At 36.9% G+C, this 21,044-nt stretch overlaps 1 protein-coding gene and 1 long non-coding RNA gene across 7 annotated transcripts in view; one reads left to right on the forward strand and one right to left on the reverse strand.

The window, feature by feature from the left end:
- The first annotated feature begins 10,455 nt into the window (after positions 1–10,455).
- On the forward strand, positions 10,456–19,127 carry LOC308648386. 2 transcript variants are annotated; one of them, XR_014021808.1, is made up of 3 exons: positions 10,456–11,434; positions 16,245–16,367; positions 18,410–19,127. It is a non-coding gene; the product is annotated as an uncharacterized lncRNA (long non-coding RNA). The 2 variants fall into 2 exon arrangements; XR_014021809.1 differs by having other exon boundaries at positions 11,126–11,233.
- A 139-nt stretch (positions 19,128–19,266) lies between these two features.
- FSD2 (fibronectin type III and SPRY domain containing 2) overlaps positions 19,267–21,044 on the reverse strand; it is a 49,224-nt gene continuing 47,446 nt past the window's right edge. For all 5 annotated transcript variants that reach the window (XM_081293013.1, XM_081293012.1, XM_081293010.1 and 2 more), the window contains one exon: positions 19,267–21,032. In XM_081293013.1, the coding sequence (XP_081149139.1) occupies positions 20,780–21,032 (253 nt within the window). In that variant the 3' untranslated portion in view covers positions 19,267–20,779. The remainder of the gene's footprint in view (positions 21,033–21,044) is intronic.

Raw genomic sequence — 21,044 nt, forward strand, 5'->3', positions numbered from 1 at the left:
TAGGTAGAATGTAGCTGTTTTAATGGGTCTTTCTGATCCCGTTAATGTGGAGATATTGAAAGTGCTGCTTACTCGCCGGCCACCATGTTGGATCCCCCCCAATACTTTTATTTTATTTACTTATTTTTATGTGGTGCTGAGGATCGAACCCAGGGCCTCGCACATGCTAGATGAGCACTCTACTGCTCAGCCACAACCCCAGCCTCCCCAAAATTTTTTTAAAAATAGAAAATTGTAACAAACCTGGTATATGTTAAAAAATTTGGTGTATGTTAATCTAACTGCTTCAATAATCACTTTGTCAATGGTCTAAATGCAAAAATGAAAAGATAGAAACTGTCAGGGTGGATAAAAAAACAATATCCAACTATTTATTGTCTAAAAAACCCCACTCTAAATGTAAGGACATGTATAGATTAAGAGTAAATTGGTAGAGAAATATATACTATGCTAACACTAATCAAAAGAAAGTGGAAATAGCTATATTTACTTAAAATGAAATAGCCATCAAAGAGAGGAAAGTTATCAGGAGTAAAAAGTAGCATTACATAATGATGAAGGGGTTATTTCTCCAGAAAGACATAATGATCCTACAATATATGTACTTAAAAACAGAGCATCAAAATATATGAGGCAAAAACTGATAATACTGCAAAGGAAAATAAGTAAGTCCACTGTCTTAACTGGGGACTACAATACCCTTCTATCCAAAATGGAGAGAAAAATCAGTAAGAACATAGTTGAATTCAATGACACCAACCATCCAGCAACTGGGTAAAAATGACATCTATAGACTACTTCTTTTTTTATTTATATATGACAGCAGAATGCATTACAATTCTTACTACACATATAGAGCACAATTTTTCATCTCTGGTTGTATATACAAATCATATGCACACTAATTCGTGTCTTCATACATGATCTCCATCATGTGGGATTAGGCCCCAACTTCCTTAATAAGACTCCCGAGGCATAAGAATTAAAATCAAGAATCAATAAATGGGATGGACTTAAACTAAAAAGTTTCTTCTCAGCAAAAGAAACAATCTGTGAGGTGAATAGAGAGCCTACATCTTGGGAGCAAATCTTTACCCCTCACTCATCAGATAGAGTACTAATCTCTAGGGTATATAAAGTACTCAAAAGCTAAGCAACAAAAAAACAAATATCCCAGTCAATAAATGGACCAAGGACCTGACCAGACACTTCTCAGAAGATGATATATAATCAATCAACAAATACATGAAAAAAATGTTCATCATCACTAGCAATTAGAGAAATGCAGATCAAAACTACTCAAAATCAAAATCAAAACTACTAGATTTCATGTTACTCCAGTCAGAATGGCAGCTATTATGAAGATAAACAACATTAAGTGTTGACGAGGATGTGGGGGAAAAAGGTAGACTACCACTTTTAACAGCTTCAGAATAAGTGTTCCTCTTAAACCCAAATGGAAGAGTCACCAAGACAGACTACATAATGATAGTTGGATAATCCCCAAATACATAGATATTAAAAAACATACATCTAGGCTAGGGGTAGAGCTCAGTGATAGAGTACTTGCCTAGCATACATAAGGCACTGAATTCAAACCCCAGCGCTGAAAATGGTTGGTTTTATTTAATTACTGAAAATGTTTTTTCTTTTAACAGTGGTGAGGATTGAACTGAGGATTTTCTGTTTGCTAAGTAAGCACTCAACCACTGAGCCTAAACATGAATGGGAGGGAACACCACCAATACCTACAATAAAACTTCCAATTAATACATGAGTCAAGAAAGAAATATCAAGAGAAAATTTAAAATATTTTAAACTAAATGAAAATGAAAACTTATCAAAAGTTGTGGTATGCAGCCAAAGCAGTGATTAGAAGTAAATGTACAGCATTGAATATATATATATATGAGAGAGAATATATATATAGAATATATATATATATATATATACACATATATATATATACACACACATAACATTATATATATATATATATATATATATATATATATATATATATGAAAGAAAGATCTAAAATGAATCATCTAAGCTTCCACCTTAGAAAAACAGAAAAAGAAGAATAAATAAATTAAACACAAAATAAGCAGAAGAAGATAATAAAAATTAAAGCATAAATCAAATCAATGAAATTGAAAATAGGAAATGGAGGAAAACAGTGTTACCAAAAGTTGGTTCTTGGAGAAGATCAATAAAATAAATACACCTGCCTATTCAGGCTAACTGAGAAAAAATTAAAAGACCACAAATTTCTAATAATATAAATGAAAGATGGGAACATCAGTATGGATCCCATGCACATCAAAGAGGTAATAAAGGAATATTATGAATGTCTTTATGCTCATATATTTGATAATCAATATAAACCAATTTCTTGAAAGACACAATCTGCTAAAATTCACACAAGGAAAAAAAACAATCTTAATAGAATTTTATTTATTAAAGAATTAAATCAATAATTGATAACTTTCCAAAACAGAAAGCACCAGGCGCAGATGGATTCAGTGGTAAATTTTGCCCAACATTAAGGAAGAAATCATAACAAATATTTACAAGATATTTCAGAAGAAAAAACAGAGAGAATATTTCTTAACTTATTCTGGGAGACCAGTATCACCCCATACCAAAATCAGAAACATTACAAGAAAAGAAGAAATGACAGACCATTTATTGCTCATGAACACATACACAAAAATCCTCAATAAAGTATTATAAAAATAAATCCAACAATGCAGAAAAAGAATTATACGACAAAATCAAGTGGGGTTTATCCCAAGTATGCAAGGATAGTTCAACATTCAAACATCAGTTTAAGTAACTGATGGCATCAATGCACAAAACAGAAAAATCACCTTATCATATAGACAGATACAGAAAAAAAAACACTTGACAAAATCTAAAGCCCACTCATGATTTTTAAAAAATCTTAGTAAGCCTGGCATGGTGGTGCATGCCTCTAATCCCAGCAGCCCAGGATGCTGTCAGGATAATCGCAAGTTCAAAGCTAGCTTCAGCAACTTAGTGAACCTTGTCTCTAAATAGAATATCTGAAAAGGGCTGGGATGTGCCTCAGTGGTTATGCACCTCTGGATTAAATTCCCAGTACAAAAAAAAAAAAAACACAACTCAGTAAACTAGTAATAAAGGGAAACTTCCTTAATTGATAGAGATTATCTCCCCAAACCCTATAGCTAACATCATACTTAAGGGTGATGACCCTGAAACTTTCTCATTAAGATCAGAAACAAGGCAAGGACATCTTCTTTCACCATTACTTTCCAACATCATATGGAAGCCTAAGCTAATATAATAAGACAAGAAAAGGGAAAAAAATATAGAGATTGAGAAGGAAGAAATCAAACTGTCTCTATTACCAGATGACATAATTATCCATGTAGAAAATCCAAAATATTCAACAACAATAAAAACTGTCCTGGAATTAATAAGTGATTATAACAAGGTAGCTAGATACAGGATTAATATTCAAAAGTCAATTTTTTTCCTATTTGACAGCAATGAAAAAGTAGAATTTGAAATTAAAAACACACTACCCGGGGCTGGGGTTGTGGCTCAGTGGTAGAGTGCTCACCTAGCACATGCAAGATGCTGGGTTTGATCCTCAGCATCACATAAAAATAAATAAAATAAAGGTATTGTGTACAACTACTATATCTATAGCTATATCAATCGATAGACACATGGATATATCACAAAACAAAACACACTACCTGCTGTGGAGATGGAGTTTAGTAGTAGAGTGCTTAACCAGCATATATGAGACTCTAAATTCAATCCCCAGCACCACAAAAAGAAAGAAAGGCAGAAAGAAAAACACACCAGGTAGCATGGTGAACACCTGTAATCCCAGCTACTCAGGAGGACTGCAAGTTTGAGGTTAGTTTCAGCAACTAAGCAAGACCCTGTCTCAAATAGAAGGTTAAAAATGGTTGGGGATGTAGCTCAGGGATAGAGCGTCCCTGGGTTCAATCCCCAATACTGGGGCAGGGAAGCTATTTACACTAGCACCCCCCCAAAAGAAATCTAACAAAATATGTGTAAGATTTATATGAGGAAAACTGCAAAATGCTGATGAAAGAAATCAAAGAGCTAAATAAATGGAGAGGTATCCCAAGTTCATGGATAGGAAAGACTCAATATTGTCAATATATCAAGTTCTTCTCAGCTTAATCTATAGATTCAATGCAATCCCAATCAAAATTCCAGCAGGTGCTGGGCGTGATGGCCCTCCTGTAATCCCAGCAACATGAGAGGCTGAAGCAGGAGTATTGCAAGTTCAAAGACTCCTCAGCAACTTAGCAAGGCCCTAAGCAACTTAGTGAGAACTTGTCTCTAAATAAAATATAAAAAAAGGGCTGGAGATGCGACTCAGTGGTTATGTGCCCTTGGGTTTAATCACTAGTATCAGAAAAATTCCAGCAGGTAATTTTGTAGATATTGACAAACTGATTCTAAAGTTTTTGTGAAACAACAAAGGACCCAGAATAAACAACACAATATCAAAAGTGACAATGAAAACTGAATGATGGAGGGCTGGGGTGTGGCTCAAGCATTAACACTCTCTCCTGGCATGTGCGGGGCGCTGGGTTAGATCCTCAGCACCACATAAAAATAAAATAAAAGATGTCATGTCCACCAAAAACTAAAAAATAAATATTAAAAAATTATCTCTCTTTCTCTCTCTCTCTCTCAAAAAAAAGAAAGAAAGAAAGAAAGAAAAAGAAAACTGAATGATGGAAACCACCTGACTTCAAGACTTACTATAAAGCTAAATTAATAAAGATAGTACAGTAATAGCAAAATAATAGACAAACAGATCACTGGATCACAAAATATAGCTCAGAAATAAATTCATATAAAAATGACATTTGACAAAGGAACATAAGAAATACAACGGAAAAAAGACAATCTTTTAAAAAAACATGCAGGAACAACTGGACATCCACATGCAAAAAAAAATTAAAATGTAGACAAAAACATTAATTCTTCACAAAAATTAACTCAAAATGGATCACAGGCCTAAATATAAAACACAAAAATTCCTAGAACAAAATTCTTAGAAGATAACATAGGAGAAAATCTTATACATGACTCTAAAGGCAAGATTGATGGAAGAAATAACAGCCTGAACTTCATTACAATTAAAAATTTTGCTCTGTGAAATATTTTCAAGAGAACAAAAAGGCAAGTCACAGTCTAGAAGAAAGATATTTGCAAAAGACACACATGACAAATGTCTGTTATTCAAAATATACAAAGAACTCTAAAACTCAACAACAAAAATGGGTCAAAGACCTTAACAGATAACGCCCCAAGGAAGGTGCATTTGTATGGCAAATAAGCATATAAAATGATGTACATCATATGTCATCACAGAAATGCAAATTAAAACAACAAGGAGAAACCACTATAACCTATTAGAATTGCTAAAATCCAGAACACTGACACCACTAAATGCTGCTGAGCATTTGGAGCAACAGGAACTCTGATACATTGATGTTGGGATGACAAGATTATACAGCCAGTTGGAAGACAGCTTGTCATATTCCTAACATATAATCTAGCAATTGTACTTCTTTTTTTATATTTATTTTTTAGGTGTAGATGGACACAACACAATGCCTTTATTTTTATGTGGTGCTGAGGATCGAACCCATGTCCCACCCATGCTAGGCAAGTGCTCTACCACTGAGCCACAATCCCAGCCCCATAGCAATTATACTTCTTAAACACAAAGAAGTTGAAAAAAATGTCCACACAAAAACCTGAACATGGGGCTTGGGTTGTGGCTCAGTGGCAGAGTGTTCATCTAGTATATGCAAGGCCTTGGGTTTGATCCTCAGCACCACATAAAAATAAATAAATAAAATAAAGGTATTATGTCCAACTATACCTAAAAAATAAATATATAAAAAATCTGAACATGGAGGTTTGTGAAAGCTTTATTCATAACTGCCAAAGCTTCAGTAGGCAAAGGAATAAATAAACTATAACACATTCACACAATAATATTACTCAGTGCTAAACAGAAATGCACTACGAAGCCACAAATACTGAAGAATCTTAATTAAATATGTATTACTAAGTGAAAGAAATCCATCTGAAATCAGGTTACATATTATGTGATTTTAACTATATGACATCTGGAAACGTCAAAATTATGGAGACAGTGAAAAGGGTTGGGGAAAATAGAACACAAAGAATTTAGGGGGCAGTGAAAACATTTTGTATCATACTATAATTGTAGGTATATGTTATTATACATTTATACAGACCTATAGAATGTACAACACCAATAATGAATACTAATGTAAATTACAGGCTTTTGATGATAATGTGCCAATGCAGGTTGATCAACTGTAACAAGTGTTATGGAAGACGGTGATAATAGGGGAAGATATGCACAAGTAGGGATAGAGGATATATAGGATATCACAATAACTTTCCCTCAATTTTTCTGTGAAGCCAAAACTGTTCTAAAAATAAAATTCTTTTTTTGAAGCTAATTACAACCTATATAAAGAGTAATGAAAAAGAACACTTTGCCCTGAAGTGTATGGAACACAATACAAAGCTACATTCAGAGGCAATTTTATAACCTGAAAATGTCTTCACTAAAAATGAGATTAAAATAAAGGATCTTATGGGATTGGGTTGTGGCTCAATAGTAGAGTACTCGCCTAGCTTTTATGAGGCTCTAAGTTCAATTCTCAGCACCACATAAAAATAAATAAATAAAATAAAGGTATTGTGTCCAACTACAACTAAAATTTTTTTTAAATTAAAATGAAGGATCTTAGAAAAAATTAGAAATGAGACAGTAAACAATCAGATGAGCAGGCCAAATTAAAGAATTACAAGAGCATTCCCCAATAACAACTAATTTGAAAAACCTTAAAATGGGTGATTTTAAGCAATACAAACTACCACAGTTGAATCCAGAAAAAGTATAAAAGTTGAATACTCCAATTACCATAGAATAGACACATGACCATAAATCAATCATATAATACTACATCATATAACAAAATAGTTTCACAAATTAGCTATTCAGCTTTAAAAAAGGAGATAACTCTAAAGTTACTTAAATTATTTCATACTATAGAAAACCATAAAATGCTCCCTAATTTATTTTGAGGAATCTAGTATAACTTTAAATATCAATACCTGATTAATACAGTAGGGGGGAAAAAAAATCCTACATACCAATCTCACTCTTAAGAGATCAAATATACAAATAAATGGAACATAATAGTGTATCAAAAAATAACATACTTTCATCAAATAGTTATTTGGAAAGATCCCATTAATATTTTAATAGTAATCCTATCAAACATTTTTTTATTAATTTGCAATAGATTGATATCTTTACTGTTGAGAGCCACAGCCGAAAGGGCCCCAGCAAACTTCCAGGGGCCAGCGCCCTTTCAGACTGCCAGCTGATGATTGGCTCACAGGGGCCCAGCAACATCTAGCTGATTGGCTCCTCTGCGGTGATGCTCATTGGGGGACTTCTTTGGCTCAGCCCACGCGACCCAGCCAATCGGCCTCAAGAGCAGGAGGATTGTAGGAGGTGGTGAGGCTTGTGTTTGTGTGAGAGGCTTGTGGGAAGCCGGTGGTGGCAGTTAGGCTCTGAGGGTTTTTCCTGAGGAGCTGTTTTGTTTGGCCTGTGAGATTCTAAAAATAAAGTTAGTTTCTTTTGACAAGTGGCTCCTGAATTGTGCCCAGCCTGACTGCGGCACTTTACAACATGGGGTTCTCCCATCCTGAAACATAAATTCTCAAGTTACTTAAGCCTTTAATGTCTTTCAATATTTAACATTTTCCCACAAGTCACATATATTTTTCATTTAGCATATTCCTAAGTACTTGATATTGGCATCTTTGGATGCATTCCTTTTTTTCTGTTTTATTGTTGGTATAGAAGAAAAATATGTTTTATATGTTAATCTGCTTTGCCACCTTGCTCTGCCATCTAATAGTTTGTCATATCTTTTTCTTTTTGGTATTGGGGATTGAATCTAGGGGTGCTTTACCACTGAGTTACATCCCCAGCCCTTTTTCTTTTTTGAGATAGGATCTCACTAAGTTGCTTAGGGCCTAAATTGCTGAGAATAGCCTTGAACCTGCAATCCTCCTGCCTCAACCTCCCAAGTTGCTGGGATTACAGGTATGCATCACCATGCCCAGCTTCACTTCATTTTTTAGAAAGAAAATCACATTGTTTGAAAATGGCATTTTCATTTCTTACTTCCTTAATGCTTTTTCTTCTTGTTTTATTGCATTGAGTAGGAAATCTAACACCATGTTGAACATTAGCAATGTTGTCTTTTCCCTAACAATATTAGGATTGCTTGTATTCTATTATTAAGTACAAAGTATACTATAGATTTCTGATAAATGCATTTTATCAAACTATTTATCTATTCCCATTTTGCTAAAAGTATGTGTGTGCATTTATATGGTACTGGGGACTGAACCCAAAGCCTTACACATGCTAAGCAAACATGCTAATGTTGAACTACTTTCCCAGCCCTTTTCAATTTTATTCTGAGACAGAGACCCACTAAGTTGTTCAGGCTGGCCTTGAATTTGCAATTCTCCTGCCCCTGCCTCCTAATGAGTTTTTGGAAATCAAAGTAGATATTGAATTTTTATTTAAATTTTTTTTTTTTGCTATCCACTGAGTCAGTAATACAGTATTAAATGTTTAATTTATTAATATGATGACTGTTGAAGGCTTGGTACCCAGTTGGTGGCGCTATTAGGAGGTGGTGGAAACTTGGAGGGAAAGCCTCCTTGGAAGAAGTAGGTCACTGTGAAGAACATATTTTTGTCCCTGCCTTCTTGGCAGCCATGAGATGAGCAGTTTTGCTCCATCATTCACTCCCACCAAAATGTTCTGTTTCAGTACAAGTCCGCAGTAATGGGGCCAGCCAAATAACTATGGACTGAAACCATGAGTCAATCTTTCTTTCTGCTTTTCTCATTTTGTCACAGCAAGGGAAAGCTGACTAACACAATGATTTACAGTAATAGATTATCTTTCTTTTTTTGTTGTTTTGTTTGCTTGTTTGATACTGGGAATTAAACCCAGGGGTGCTGTACAACTGAGCTACATCCCCCAATTTTTTTAGATTCTGAGACATGGTCAAGCTGAGGCTGGTCTTGAATTTGTAATCTTCCTGCATTAATTAGCCTCTCAAGTTGCTGGGATTATGGGTGAGCATCACCAGGTCCAGCAGTAATAGGTTTTTTTTTTTTTTTGGTACCAAGGATTGAATTCAGGGGCATTTGACCCCTGAGCCACATCCTCAGCCCTATTTTGTATTTTATTTAGACACAGAGTCTCACTAAGTTGCTTAGCAATTTGCTTTTGCTGAGGCTGGCTTTGAACTCATGATTCTCCTGCCTCAGCCTCCCAAGCAGCTGGGATTACAGACATGTGCCCCGATGTCCAGCAGTAATACGTTTTCTGATGTTAAATCATTTCTGGGACAAATCTTTTCTTGTTCTAGATATAGGATTGAATTTACTAATAGAGCTTTGTATCTACCTTAGTTTGGCCTAATTTTCTCTCTGCTAGCTATCTTTGTCAAGTTTTGGTATTAGGATACTAACACTGTAAAGTCAGATGAACACCCCCCATGCTAAAATATAAAAACCACAATAGTAAAACAGGCAAGTGAAAATTGCGCAGCTTGACAGTAGCATTCCAGGTAGAGGAGACAGCATATGCAGGCACCAGGATGAAAAAAAGCACAGGTTATGCCTATAGAATAGGATTTAAATATTCTTAAGCTAGAATAGTAAACAAGTAGGTTTTGGCTTAAATTGGTAACAATTTAATCTTTAAAGCACAATTCTTCTGCCAAAACATTTTAATTTACTCTGAATTTTATAGAGACTAGAATCCAAATTCTTGTATTCAAGATCCTTCCTTCTTTAACCTGTTTTGTTTTACAGCGCAGCCTGTACTTCCTTGTCTGTGATGTTTCTTTTGCCTAGAATACTGTCTTAGGACATCCAAATCCTACCCACCTTTCAAGGTCCAAATAACTGTGAAAACATCTCAGGTCCAAATGAATTACGTTTAAATACATTTGATCTACAGCTGTTTATTGTTAGTTCTTGGTTTGCCTACTTCTTAAGACTCAGCTGAATGAGGTTGGTTGGTGTCACCCCTAAAATTCATGTCCTGCCTATAACTCTTTATTGAAACAGGGTCGCTGCAAATATAAGTAGTTATGACCAGGTCATATGTGAGTAAAATGGGCCTGCTATCCAATAGGACTGATGTCCTTATAAGAGAAGACACAGAACCAGAAGCAAAAGCTGACAATAGAAGGAGAGTGAAGTGGTGCAGTTTCAAGTCAAAGAACATAAATGACTGTTGGCTACCACCAGAAGCTAGGAAGGGACAAAGGAATCTACTCAGAATCTCAAAGGAAGCATGACCATGCTTGTGCCTTGATTCCAGACTCCTAGATTCCAGAAAGCCAGAAAACAAATGTTAAGTCATTCAGTACGTGGTACTTTCTTATGGCAATCTCAGAAAACTAGTATAAAGACAATTATTTCTTCTACGTATTTTCTTAGCCCCATATTCAGTGCGCAGTCCAGGTTGATGCAGGCTCAGTGCCTCCTATGGTAAAAAATGGCTGTTTCCGCCAGTGGTAATGAATTACCAGACGCTTAGAAGCTTGTACTACTCTGAGATGACAGGAAGCCAATGCGCAATGTAAGGCGGCCATCCTATGGGGCTACAGGATAAACAATAAGAAATTACATACAGGAGAGAAGGTGGAGCAAAGTGGAAAACTAGGGCAGCTGAGGTTAGGGAGTCTCAATTCGAGTGGATTTCCGCGGGGTCACGAGGAAGGTCCTGCCGCTCTCCGAGACCCCACGGAGAGAACCAAGCCATCACTCCACTCCCTATGACTATGGACAGAGAAGTACGAACGCAGGTTCCGGTCTCCGGAATCGCCCCTACAGTCTCTGACAGAACTTCAACACTCTGATTCGTTCTGACCCTGCGAACAGAACTCTCGCCGCTCGCGTTGCGTCGTGTTGTTACGTGGGGCGGGACTTCCTGCCCACGCCCCGGAAACCAGAAGAGGATCTTGTCCGCCGGAAAGAGAGGAGTTATTACCGGGACTCTACAGCGGGTCGTTGGCTGCAACTGTAGCGTAGAGTAAGTCCAGCCTCTGGTCACCGGCGAGGGGAGTGACCCTGGCGTCCCATCAGGAAGGCTGGCTGCCTTATCGGGTTTTAGGGGATGCAGCAGGGAACGGGAGTAGAGTTGAGGGGACTGGGTAGGTTAAGTACCACCAGCCAACTGGGCCTCATGTTTGCTTCGCTGTCCTCGTTTTCTCCACATCTTTTGAAAACTGAGGTTGGTTGCACTTGGAACTGTGATAGGAATCAATATGGAAGGGAGAAATACGCACTCACACAGAAAAAAAAAATTAAAAATAGTTAAAGCCGTTCGCGGTGTCGCATGCTTGTATCCTAGCTACTTTGTAGGCTGAGGCAGGAAGATCGCAAGTTGAGGCCAGCCTCAGCGAGACCCTGTCTCGAAATTTTTAAATGGGCTGGAGGTGTAGTTCAGTGGTAGATTCCTTGCCCAGCCCATGCGAGGCCTGAGTTCACTCCCTGTACCCGAAAATAATAATAATTATAACAATAATACTTTTTTAGAAAAGGAAAAATATCAGTTTTCACATATGCAACACGCATATGGGTCTGTAGAAACTCAGGTAGTGACTCCTGCGTGAACAGCAGTACCTGTTGGACTAATTTTAAGCACTCAGATGAAGTTGAATTTTTTTTTTAATACTTACTTTTTAGGTGTAGATGGACACAACACAATGCCTTTATTTTTTTGTGGTGCTGAGGATCAAACCGAGTTCTGCCCGTACTAGGTGAGCACTCTACCGCTGAGCCACATTCCCAGCCCAATAGAATATCTAATGAGCCATAAATAACAATTTTTTTTTTCTTTTGGTGCTGGGGATGAACCTAGGGCCTTGTGCATACAAGGCAAGCACTCTACCAACTGAGCTATATCCCCAGCCCCCAAGTTGAATTTTTAAGCTTCCTAAATCTGCCGGTAAGTCGTTTGATATTAGAGGTGGAACAAAGCCATCTTAATTATCCCTGTTATTTCAGCTTAGAATGAAGCATTAAGGAGAGGACACAGATGGAAAGTCACATTTGGTTCATTACAAAGCCTGATCTGAAAATACAATTTCTCATTTCCATTTAAGAATCCTTTTTTTCTTCACTGTGCTCTGAATTGCTAATGATTTGTCTTTTGGTCAGAAGTCAAAGGTGAGGAGTGAAGAGAATGGTGATATATGTTCAGATACAGTATGAATCCATCAAAGGAAATAAGTCAGTATGTGTTAGGAAAACTGTTGTCAATCATCTATCTTTGATATTCTTTAGATGCTGATAAGGCTGTTAATCTTTTTGATATTCTATAGATGTTGATGAGGCTGTCATGTCACTTCTGTCATATCCCATTTAGCAGTATATATGTAATAACAGTGTGAAGATGGGACTTTGATTACTTGTTTCAGACTTCTGTCTAGGAAGTCCTGGAGATCAACAAGATATGTGTTTGTCATAGAAGACTTATAGCTGACTACTTGTCTGTCCTTTTGCTGTGACTATTTGCTAAAAGAACCTGTAGAAATTTACACAAAATTCTATGTGAATGAGACTATCTATAAAGAACTTGTAAGTTATTTGCAATCTGAGTGAGGTGCTGTAGAGTATACTACACTTAAACCTCTGCTGTCTTTTACAGTAATATGACATTTGGTTCTTGTGCAGTTCAAATGTGTTTTTGCATTATTGCTTTCATCTTTCTCATATCAGAAATGTAAATGTGGTGCAGGAAAATGGCAAGCCTGTGGAGAAAGTAAGGGAGCCTAAGATGTCCAGAAAACAAATTGTACTTCAGCAAATATTGAAAAACTCTTAGCAAATGGAAAATTGTAACTACTAATGAACTAATTCACCTGGATGTTCATTGTGGGGGAGCCATGGCTACTTTATACAAACAAATTTCAACCTTTTTGGTCTTAAGATGCCTTTAAAAATCTCCAAAGAGCTTTTGTTTTTGTGGGTTATTTCTATCCGTATTTATGGTATTAGAAAGTAAAAGATGAGAAATGTTTGAACACAAGAATATAAAAGCATACACTTTATTAGTCGTCAGTGATAAATGTTCTCACACATCAGATAGCCTTCAGTTAAATTGCTGTTACTCATGGAATGAGAAGGAAAAGGGCAAGTAATGTCTTAGTATTCTTATGAAAACAGTTTTGACCTAACACCTGAAGGGCTTTCAGAGGTCCTCAGAGGGACATATTTTAAGAAAACTGCTTTATGCAAATGTTTCAAAACTTTTTATATTATTTACATAAATGATTGTAGTTGATTATGACATGAACAGAAGTATCATATAAAATGCAATAACAAGCAGTCTTGTGTCTCCAGAAACTGTATAATTCAAGGCACAAGGAACACAAATAGGTATACATTTTGTGTTCTTTTTTATCGTGTTGGGTTTTCTTAGAGGGTGAGGGAGGTTGAACCCAGGGCTTTGCACAAGCTAGGCAGGCACTCTACCACTGAGCTTTAACCCCAGCTTTGACTGCTTTTTTTATATGGCTTCAGACAGTGGTTGAGACCAACTCCTGGAGAATCAAGGGCTGAGAAGACCACCAATTCATTGGCTTTGGACATGAACAAGCCACAGGCAGTTTTTATTTTTGCTCATTCCCTTGGCCAGTTAACTCTTGCTCACCTTCCTTGCCAATAACCACTAGTGTGTTACAGCTTCCCTCTTCCATGTTCTTTCTCTCTATCCAAAACTAATGATTTTTCAATGGATAAGTTCTGCATTCACTACTAAATATAATTGTTATGTAAAATAGGGTAAATGGTATTTAAAATTTCTGGATGTTAGGCTGGAGATATAGCTCAGTGGGAGAGTACTTGCAAGACTCTACGTTTGATCCCCAGCCAAAAAACAAAACTATATATTACATAGAAATCCTGGATAAATAGTTATATATGGTTATTTTGTGGGAACATGGCTTATAGTCCTTTGAAAAGCTGAGAAAACATATATTTCTGACTTAAAATAATGGAACACAGGATCCCACTAACTGAAAATTTTAGACATCCATCCCCCTCCCCTTTTTTTATAGTTGTAGATGGACAGAATGCCTTTATTTTATTTTATTTTTTTATCCATTCCCTTTTTAGAAAAGGTTGAGATTTTAATAATGATAAGTGCCCCCATTTGATTAAAATTTTTTTTTAGATGTTGATGGACTTTTATTTTATTCATTTAAATAAATATATGTGGTGCTGAGACTAGAACCCAATGCCTCACACATGCTAGGCAAGTGCTCTACCACTGAGCCACAACCCCAGCCCTTCATTTGATTTTTTTTTTTAAAGAGAGAATTTTAACATTTATTTTTTTAGTTTTCAGCGGACACAACATCTTTTATTTGTTTTTTTTTGAGAGAGAGAAAGAGAATTTTTAATATTTATTATTATTATTTTTTTTTAGTTTTCGGCGGACACAACATCTTTGTATGTGGTGCTGAGGATCGAACCCGGGCCACACCATGCCAAGCCAGCGCGCTACTGCTTGAGCCACATCCCCAGCCCAACATCTTTTATTTGTATGGGTGCTGAGGATCAAACCCGGGCCGCACGCATGCCAGGTGAGCATGCTACTGTTTGAGCCACATCCCCAGCCCAGTCCCCCTTCATTTGGTTTTTACCCTACAAAAAAATATATAAATTTGGCCAAAGTTGTTTAGAGAAGGACTGTTAGTTAGGTACTGACAATATCTTTTTTTTTTTTACCCCAGTACTTAAACCCTAGGTGCTTTACCACTGAACTGCATCTCGGCTCTTATTTTTTTAATTAATATTTTTATTTTTAAAATTAATACAGATTCTCAAAAAGTTGCCAAGATTAGCCTGGAACTTGAATCCTCCTCGCTCAGCCTCCCAAGTTGCTGGGAATAGAGGTGTACACTACTGTATCTGGCTGCTACTGAGCTACTTTAAGTGTTGCTTTGTATCATTTGTGAAGGAGTCTTTCCCATAAAATGAGTTTTAAAGACACTTGACATTTGAGAAGGAACCACCTATGATATTTATAAATACCTAAATTTGTTATTACCTCTACAGGGTATAATTTTCTCTGCAAAATTCTTAGATTCTGCATCTAGCTTAGAGTCACATAATTGTGTTGTGCTATAAATACCAGAGAAACAGTCAAACTTAGTGGCCAAGTGGGCAACTTCTATGCACCAACATCTAGGGATTATGTGCCAGATGTTTAATTCAGAACATCGAAAATACACACAGGTAGATCTTTGGGCTATCTTAGAATAGTTAAAACTATATTAAATGTGAGTGCTCAAGTTATCTTACAGTAATGGGAAGAATGTTCTAAACTACATGCCATCTTTCCCACTACCCAGATTCTTCTGTGCCCCTTCCCAGTCTTCCCAGATTCGAAGTCACCACAATGTGCAATTACCGGTGGGACTTTTGTGTCTGATGTCATGGGTGTTTTGAGACAGAAGAAAGGTTGAAAATGACTGTTCCATGTTGTTAACCTCACTCTCCACCCGCAGATTTGAAGGATGCTTTGCTTTCCGTTGAAGAGGCTTTTACTTTGATCTGGAACAGGCTTTGATGTCTCTTGTCTTTTCAGGTATATGAGCTCTCTGAAAGCTGAAAGCAGTTGTTTCCATATTCTTTATCATTCAGAGATTATGGAGGCACAGCCCTTGCCTTTTGAGCTGCTTATAGTCAAGTGGAGCAGAGAAGCCAGTTTAGCCATTGCATTTTTTGTTTGTTTTTGTGGTGGTGGTGCTAGGGATTGAATCTGAGGCCTTGCACATGCTTGGCAAGTGCTATACCACTGGGCTACCTTCCCAAACCTTTTTATTTTATAAATGTTTAAATTTTAGTTGTAGGTGGACACAATACCTTAATTTTATTTTTATGTGGTGTTGCTGTTTCAAACAGCACGTGTGGTGTTGCTGTTTTGAACAGCACGTGAGGATCGTGCCCAGTGCCTCGTGTGCTAGACGAGTGTTCTACCACTGAGCTACAACCCTAGCCCTGCTAATCCTTTTTATTTTATTTTGATACAGGGTCTTGCTAAACTGCTGAGGCTGGCCTTGAACTTGCAATCCTTCTGCCTTACTCTCCTGAGCCACTGGGATTACAGGCATACACCATTTCAATCCAGCTCCCACTTAAGTATTCCAAAGTAGGTAAGTATGTGGTACTCAACTCAGTTTGGGAGAGAGAGGAATTAGGCAGTACTTCCCAGAGGTGATTTTTGAGTTATACAGGCAGTAAGTAGACAAGGATGGGAGTTCCATTTTGAATGCCTAGGAATTTGTGACTGGTTTGTAGATTGTAAGTGGTACAAAGGATTGTAATCAAGTATCTTAACACCTTTTTCAAAGTGTTTTCCTTCTTCTGGATAATGCTTTTGTTTTTTTCCTTCTCTGTTTCTACTCCTTTACCCCTTGATTAGAAGGATGTTTGGAATGTGAAAGGAAATAGAAGGGTAGGAATCTGGGTGACAGAATAATAGGTTTACCAAGAAGTAATGCAGATCCATCTCTAAAAACTGTGTTCCTGTTTTACTAAAATGCAGTTCTTTTGGTTGGTTACTTTCGTATTGAATATGTTATATTCCTGTTGCCAATCCAGACTGCTTGAATTTAAGGGCATCTCTTAAAAGATTCCCATTTTGGCTTAGGAATGAGAATGGAGGAAACAGCAAGATTAGGATCCAAGTTCATGCTGCAAAAACATTTTTATTGGCTGTCTGAGTCACTGCATGTTGTTTAAATCAATTACAGGCTATTTATTTTTACATTTCAAATCAATGAAGATTTAAGTCCACCAAGATTTGAGTAAGTAAAAATAGAATAGAAACCCTGATTCTGACATAGTCTGAAAAAATGAAGAAAAAGCTGTCCATCTGTGAATTAGGCTTGGTGTTTTCTGTGATTGGCAATAGCAGAAAACAAGAAGCAAATCAGCACCTGTGCAGAAATGACTCCAATAAAATCACCACTACTTCAGGAGCAGTTGCTGTGCCCAGGTCATAGTCATGTTCCTTCTAGTAGACTACCTACTGACAGAAAAGTTGCCAGCTAGCTGGGGTCTTCTTTCCAAATAGCTATTATCTTGCATTTAGATTAATTAACCATTAGTTGCAGTGACATGAGCATATGTAAAGAGCTCAGTGCTCTTAAAACTTGAAGTTGTAAATTATCTTTCATTTAATATCTTGACATATTAAAGAGCAATATTTTAAATGCTGGACTTGGTCATATTCTGGAGACTAAGAAAATAGAGTCCTTGAAGTCAAGCTGATTCTGTTTTTAGCCTCCTAAATGAAAAGGTAGATAGAACAGGTCTTGTTTGCAAAAAAAAAATTCAAGACCTACTTATCTACCAACAGCAGTTATATGTCATCAAACTATAGCACATAGAAAAAAAATATTAGATGAGAAGAGTGGAGAAAGGCATAAGGAACATAGAATCTTATCTCTATTAATTCGTAGGAAGGTTACTAGAAATTGGAGAAGTGGTATTGGTAAGTTGAGGAGAGGATGTTTTCTCATAGTGCAGGCTTCAGAGAGTTCAGAAAGTTTTCTGGTACCTGAACCTCCTTGGATGGAGGCAAATGTGGTCTTACTTACAGAATGACACAACACAGTGAACTGTGCTGGGGCAGTTTCCAGGGTGTGAGTTATGTTAAAGATTTATGATTTTAACAAATTTTGGAGGATGAGAAGTATTAAGAAGGTCCCACTGCCCACTCATATACTCTGTTTTATACTCCTGACCAAGTACATGCTTCAGAAATATTTTACTGGGTATGTACAGGTGATTGTGTATCATTTGAACCAGCAGGAAGTCAATTATTAAACATGTACTTTGATAAATAAAAGACAATTTAATTTTGCCAGGAACCAGTGTCATTTTATGTCCCAAGTTGCTAAGCAACTTTCCAATTCCATCTAGCAAGAGTATTTTAAATTCTGAAATTTGGATTACTAAACCCTTGGTGGTTTTCACCAGGATTCTGTAGTTGTTCATATTCTCTTTCCCCTTCATTAAACTAGGAAACCAAAGCTTATGTAACAAGAGTTATAAAGTGATACAGGTAAAGCTAAGAAAAGAAAAGATTTTGATTTTTTTTTAAATTGCCCAATATTAGGGATTGTGATTATAGTGGTCTAATTTTTAAGAAATCTTTTTTTTCTGTTTTTGTTTTTTTTTTTTTAAACAGATTTACCAGCAGGTTGCAAGTGTACATGGCCATGAGGTAAACACTGCCCCTTGTTGAAATTTAGTTTCAGCTGATTGTTCAGTAGTATTTTAAGGAATTGAGTCTTAGGAAAAGCAAAAGTTTTGTTTGACTTTATTCTTGAATGATTTTTTTTTCTTCTTCTAGAAGATGGAATGATACTTAAACAAAAGTTCTTTTCTTCTTCCTTTGTGTGTGTGTGTGTTTGGGCGGGGGGTGGTTACTGGAACCCAGGGCCTTGGATATGATAGGCAAATGCTCTACCACTGAGCCACATACTTAGCCCTTAAACAAGTGATCTTTATGCTGAATAATTGTGATAATTGAAATTGTTCATATTCCTTGTTTAAGCGGTTTTTAAAAGTCAAAGATAATTCTAGACAGTTTATCTTGATCAAATAAAATTTTATTAAAACCCCATAGGTGTCAAGTTTTTATCATTTTATCCATTCAGCCATGTTCTTATTACATGTGATGTACTCTATACATAAAGCCTATTAGAACTCTGAATTAAAATTTGCCTAATATATGATATCATACTTCCTGTTTGGTTGTTTCTATTTTAGTAGCTGAGAACATCTTTAAATATACATATGTGTATTTTAATTGTTTATAACTTGAACCATTTCTGAGCTTATATCTGCTGCACCTTTCTTATTTCAGAGTAGGTGATAGAGCTTGGTAGGGCAGGTGTTTATCTACGAAGAACTGTTGTCACGGTAAGTGGTTAATTCAGGAATCTGAGCTGTTCTTTATACCAGTAGGCAAAGTTCAGTAGGAGGTGAGAGGTGTTTGGTGTGTCCAGTTTTGAGTGTGCTGGCAAGTGTGAACATTTCAAAGTGAAAAGTTTTTTTCATTTACAGATCCTTAAGTGATGAGAGTTAGGCATATCTTGTGTTGTTTAGAGAGCATCTGGAGTTGTTACTTTGCAGTTTGACTCAAGCTTTGAAATGCTGTGTGTGCAGAGTTTAAGTGGCATCTAGAAACTGGAACTGAAGAACAATGTACTGACAGAGCACCAAGGTTACTGAATGGCACCAGGACCATGAGACACGATGCCCTGGAGCCACTGGCTGCACACCACTCTTCCCACCAGTACTCGGCTCTGTCCTGTGGTGGGTGGATTTCTTTTAAAAATTGTATATTTGCTCTGTGCCACATATTGTTAAACACTCTCGGTTTGTTGTTAAGTCACCCAGTCCTATGAGACAAGTATTATTTTCCCCTTTGAAGGGAAACAGAAGGTCTGGATAAGGTGACTTTTTTCCAGGTCATAAGGCGAAGTAGCAACAAAGTAGCAATCAAACCCAGGTTTCTGTTTTCAAATCTGGCTCTTTATATTACAAGACAATTCCTAGAATCAGTTGCAACTAATGTTTTCTAATTTTTTTCCCATCTATCCCCTCAGTTCTCCACTTAGGCACGTGCACACAATGAAAGCACCACATTTGTGGTTAGTGTTTAATAGTAAGTAGTGCCCTGGTTTTCCCTGTCTTGCCACCAAGACATACATACCCTTCTGTTCCTTCTTAATATTTCCCTTCAGATTTTGCTCATCTCCTGGCTATATGTAGGTCCTTTGCTATAGTTTTGAAAGAGCCCTGCCAGCCCTCATGTGGAGAGCAGTGAGCAGCCAAAGAGCAGTGGTTAGATGAAGAAGATATTTATTTACTCAACAAGTATTTGGTGTGCACCTGTTACATGTTAGCATTTGGGGATCAAATGACAGATCCTTTTGCATGCCTACCTTCATGGAATTACTCATTTTAGGGGTAATTTCAAAGTTAGTAATGTGAGCACCATGAAGGAGAGTGCAAGGTATTAAAGCATACAATGGTTGGAATCTCACCACAGTGCTGCTGTTGGGAAACAGGGAGATTCTACTTCCAGAAAGGCACATATCTTCCCTTGCTCTCTTTGGCCAGCTTCTTGTCCTCTCAAATCTGTTCTTTATACTAATGAAATGTGATGAGTATGGAGAGGCTGCTGAAGCCATGGACTTTCCTTATCCTCTGCCAAGCTCCATAGGACTTAGAGATTCATTACAATTTGCACATATACAAATTGACAAATGGTAGTTTGACTACTTGAGAGTCTTATGAGTTCATTTAGTGCAATCCATCATTTCACAGCTGGGCCTGACAGTGACTACCCTAGCATCTTGCAAATAACTCTGCTCAGGACTAGAATCTAGGTCAGGTGAGAAGAGTGGCAGCACACCACTCTGCCATATAATAACATGAGCCAAATTATGCTCAGCGCGTGGTGCTTGGATGCCAATTTTGGCCAGTGGAGGATGAGTGACTGAGAGGGTTAAATACAGAAGAGAGACAAGAAATGACATCAGAGGGTCTAATAAAAAGTGACGTGCATTGGCATTAAAATGCCATTATGTATCTTTAGACACCCTGGCTTTTCCAAAGAAAAACAGGGATGTACAAATTGGTGAAACTGACAATTGAATGTGTATAGATGTTGAGAAATGTCTACGTTGAAAAATGACAATTTTGAATTTTCATAGTCTAATAGAATGCCAATCTTCTTCGGGGAAACTGTTATTCGTATATCTGGAGTTGTCCTGTTGTGCAGAAATTCATACTTATGCCTGAAAGTTAAA

This window comes from Spermophilus citellus (assembly GCF_964194105.1).
Source record: "Spermophilus citellus genome assembly, chromosome: 4".
Taxonomy (NCBI): domain Eukaryota; kingdom Metazoa; phylum Chordata; class Mammalia; order Rodentia; family Sciuridae; genus Spermophilus; species Spermophilus citellus.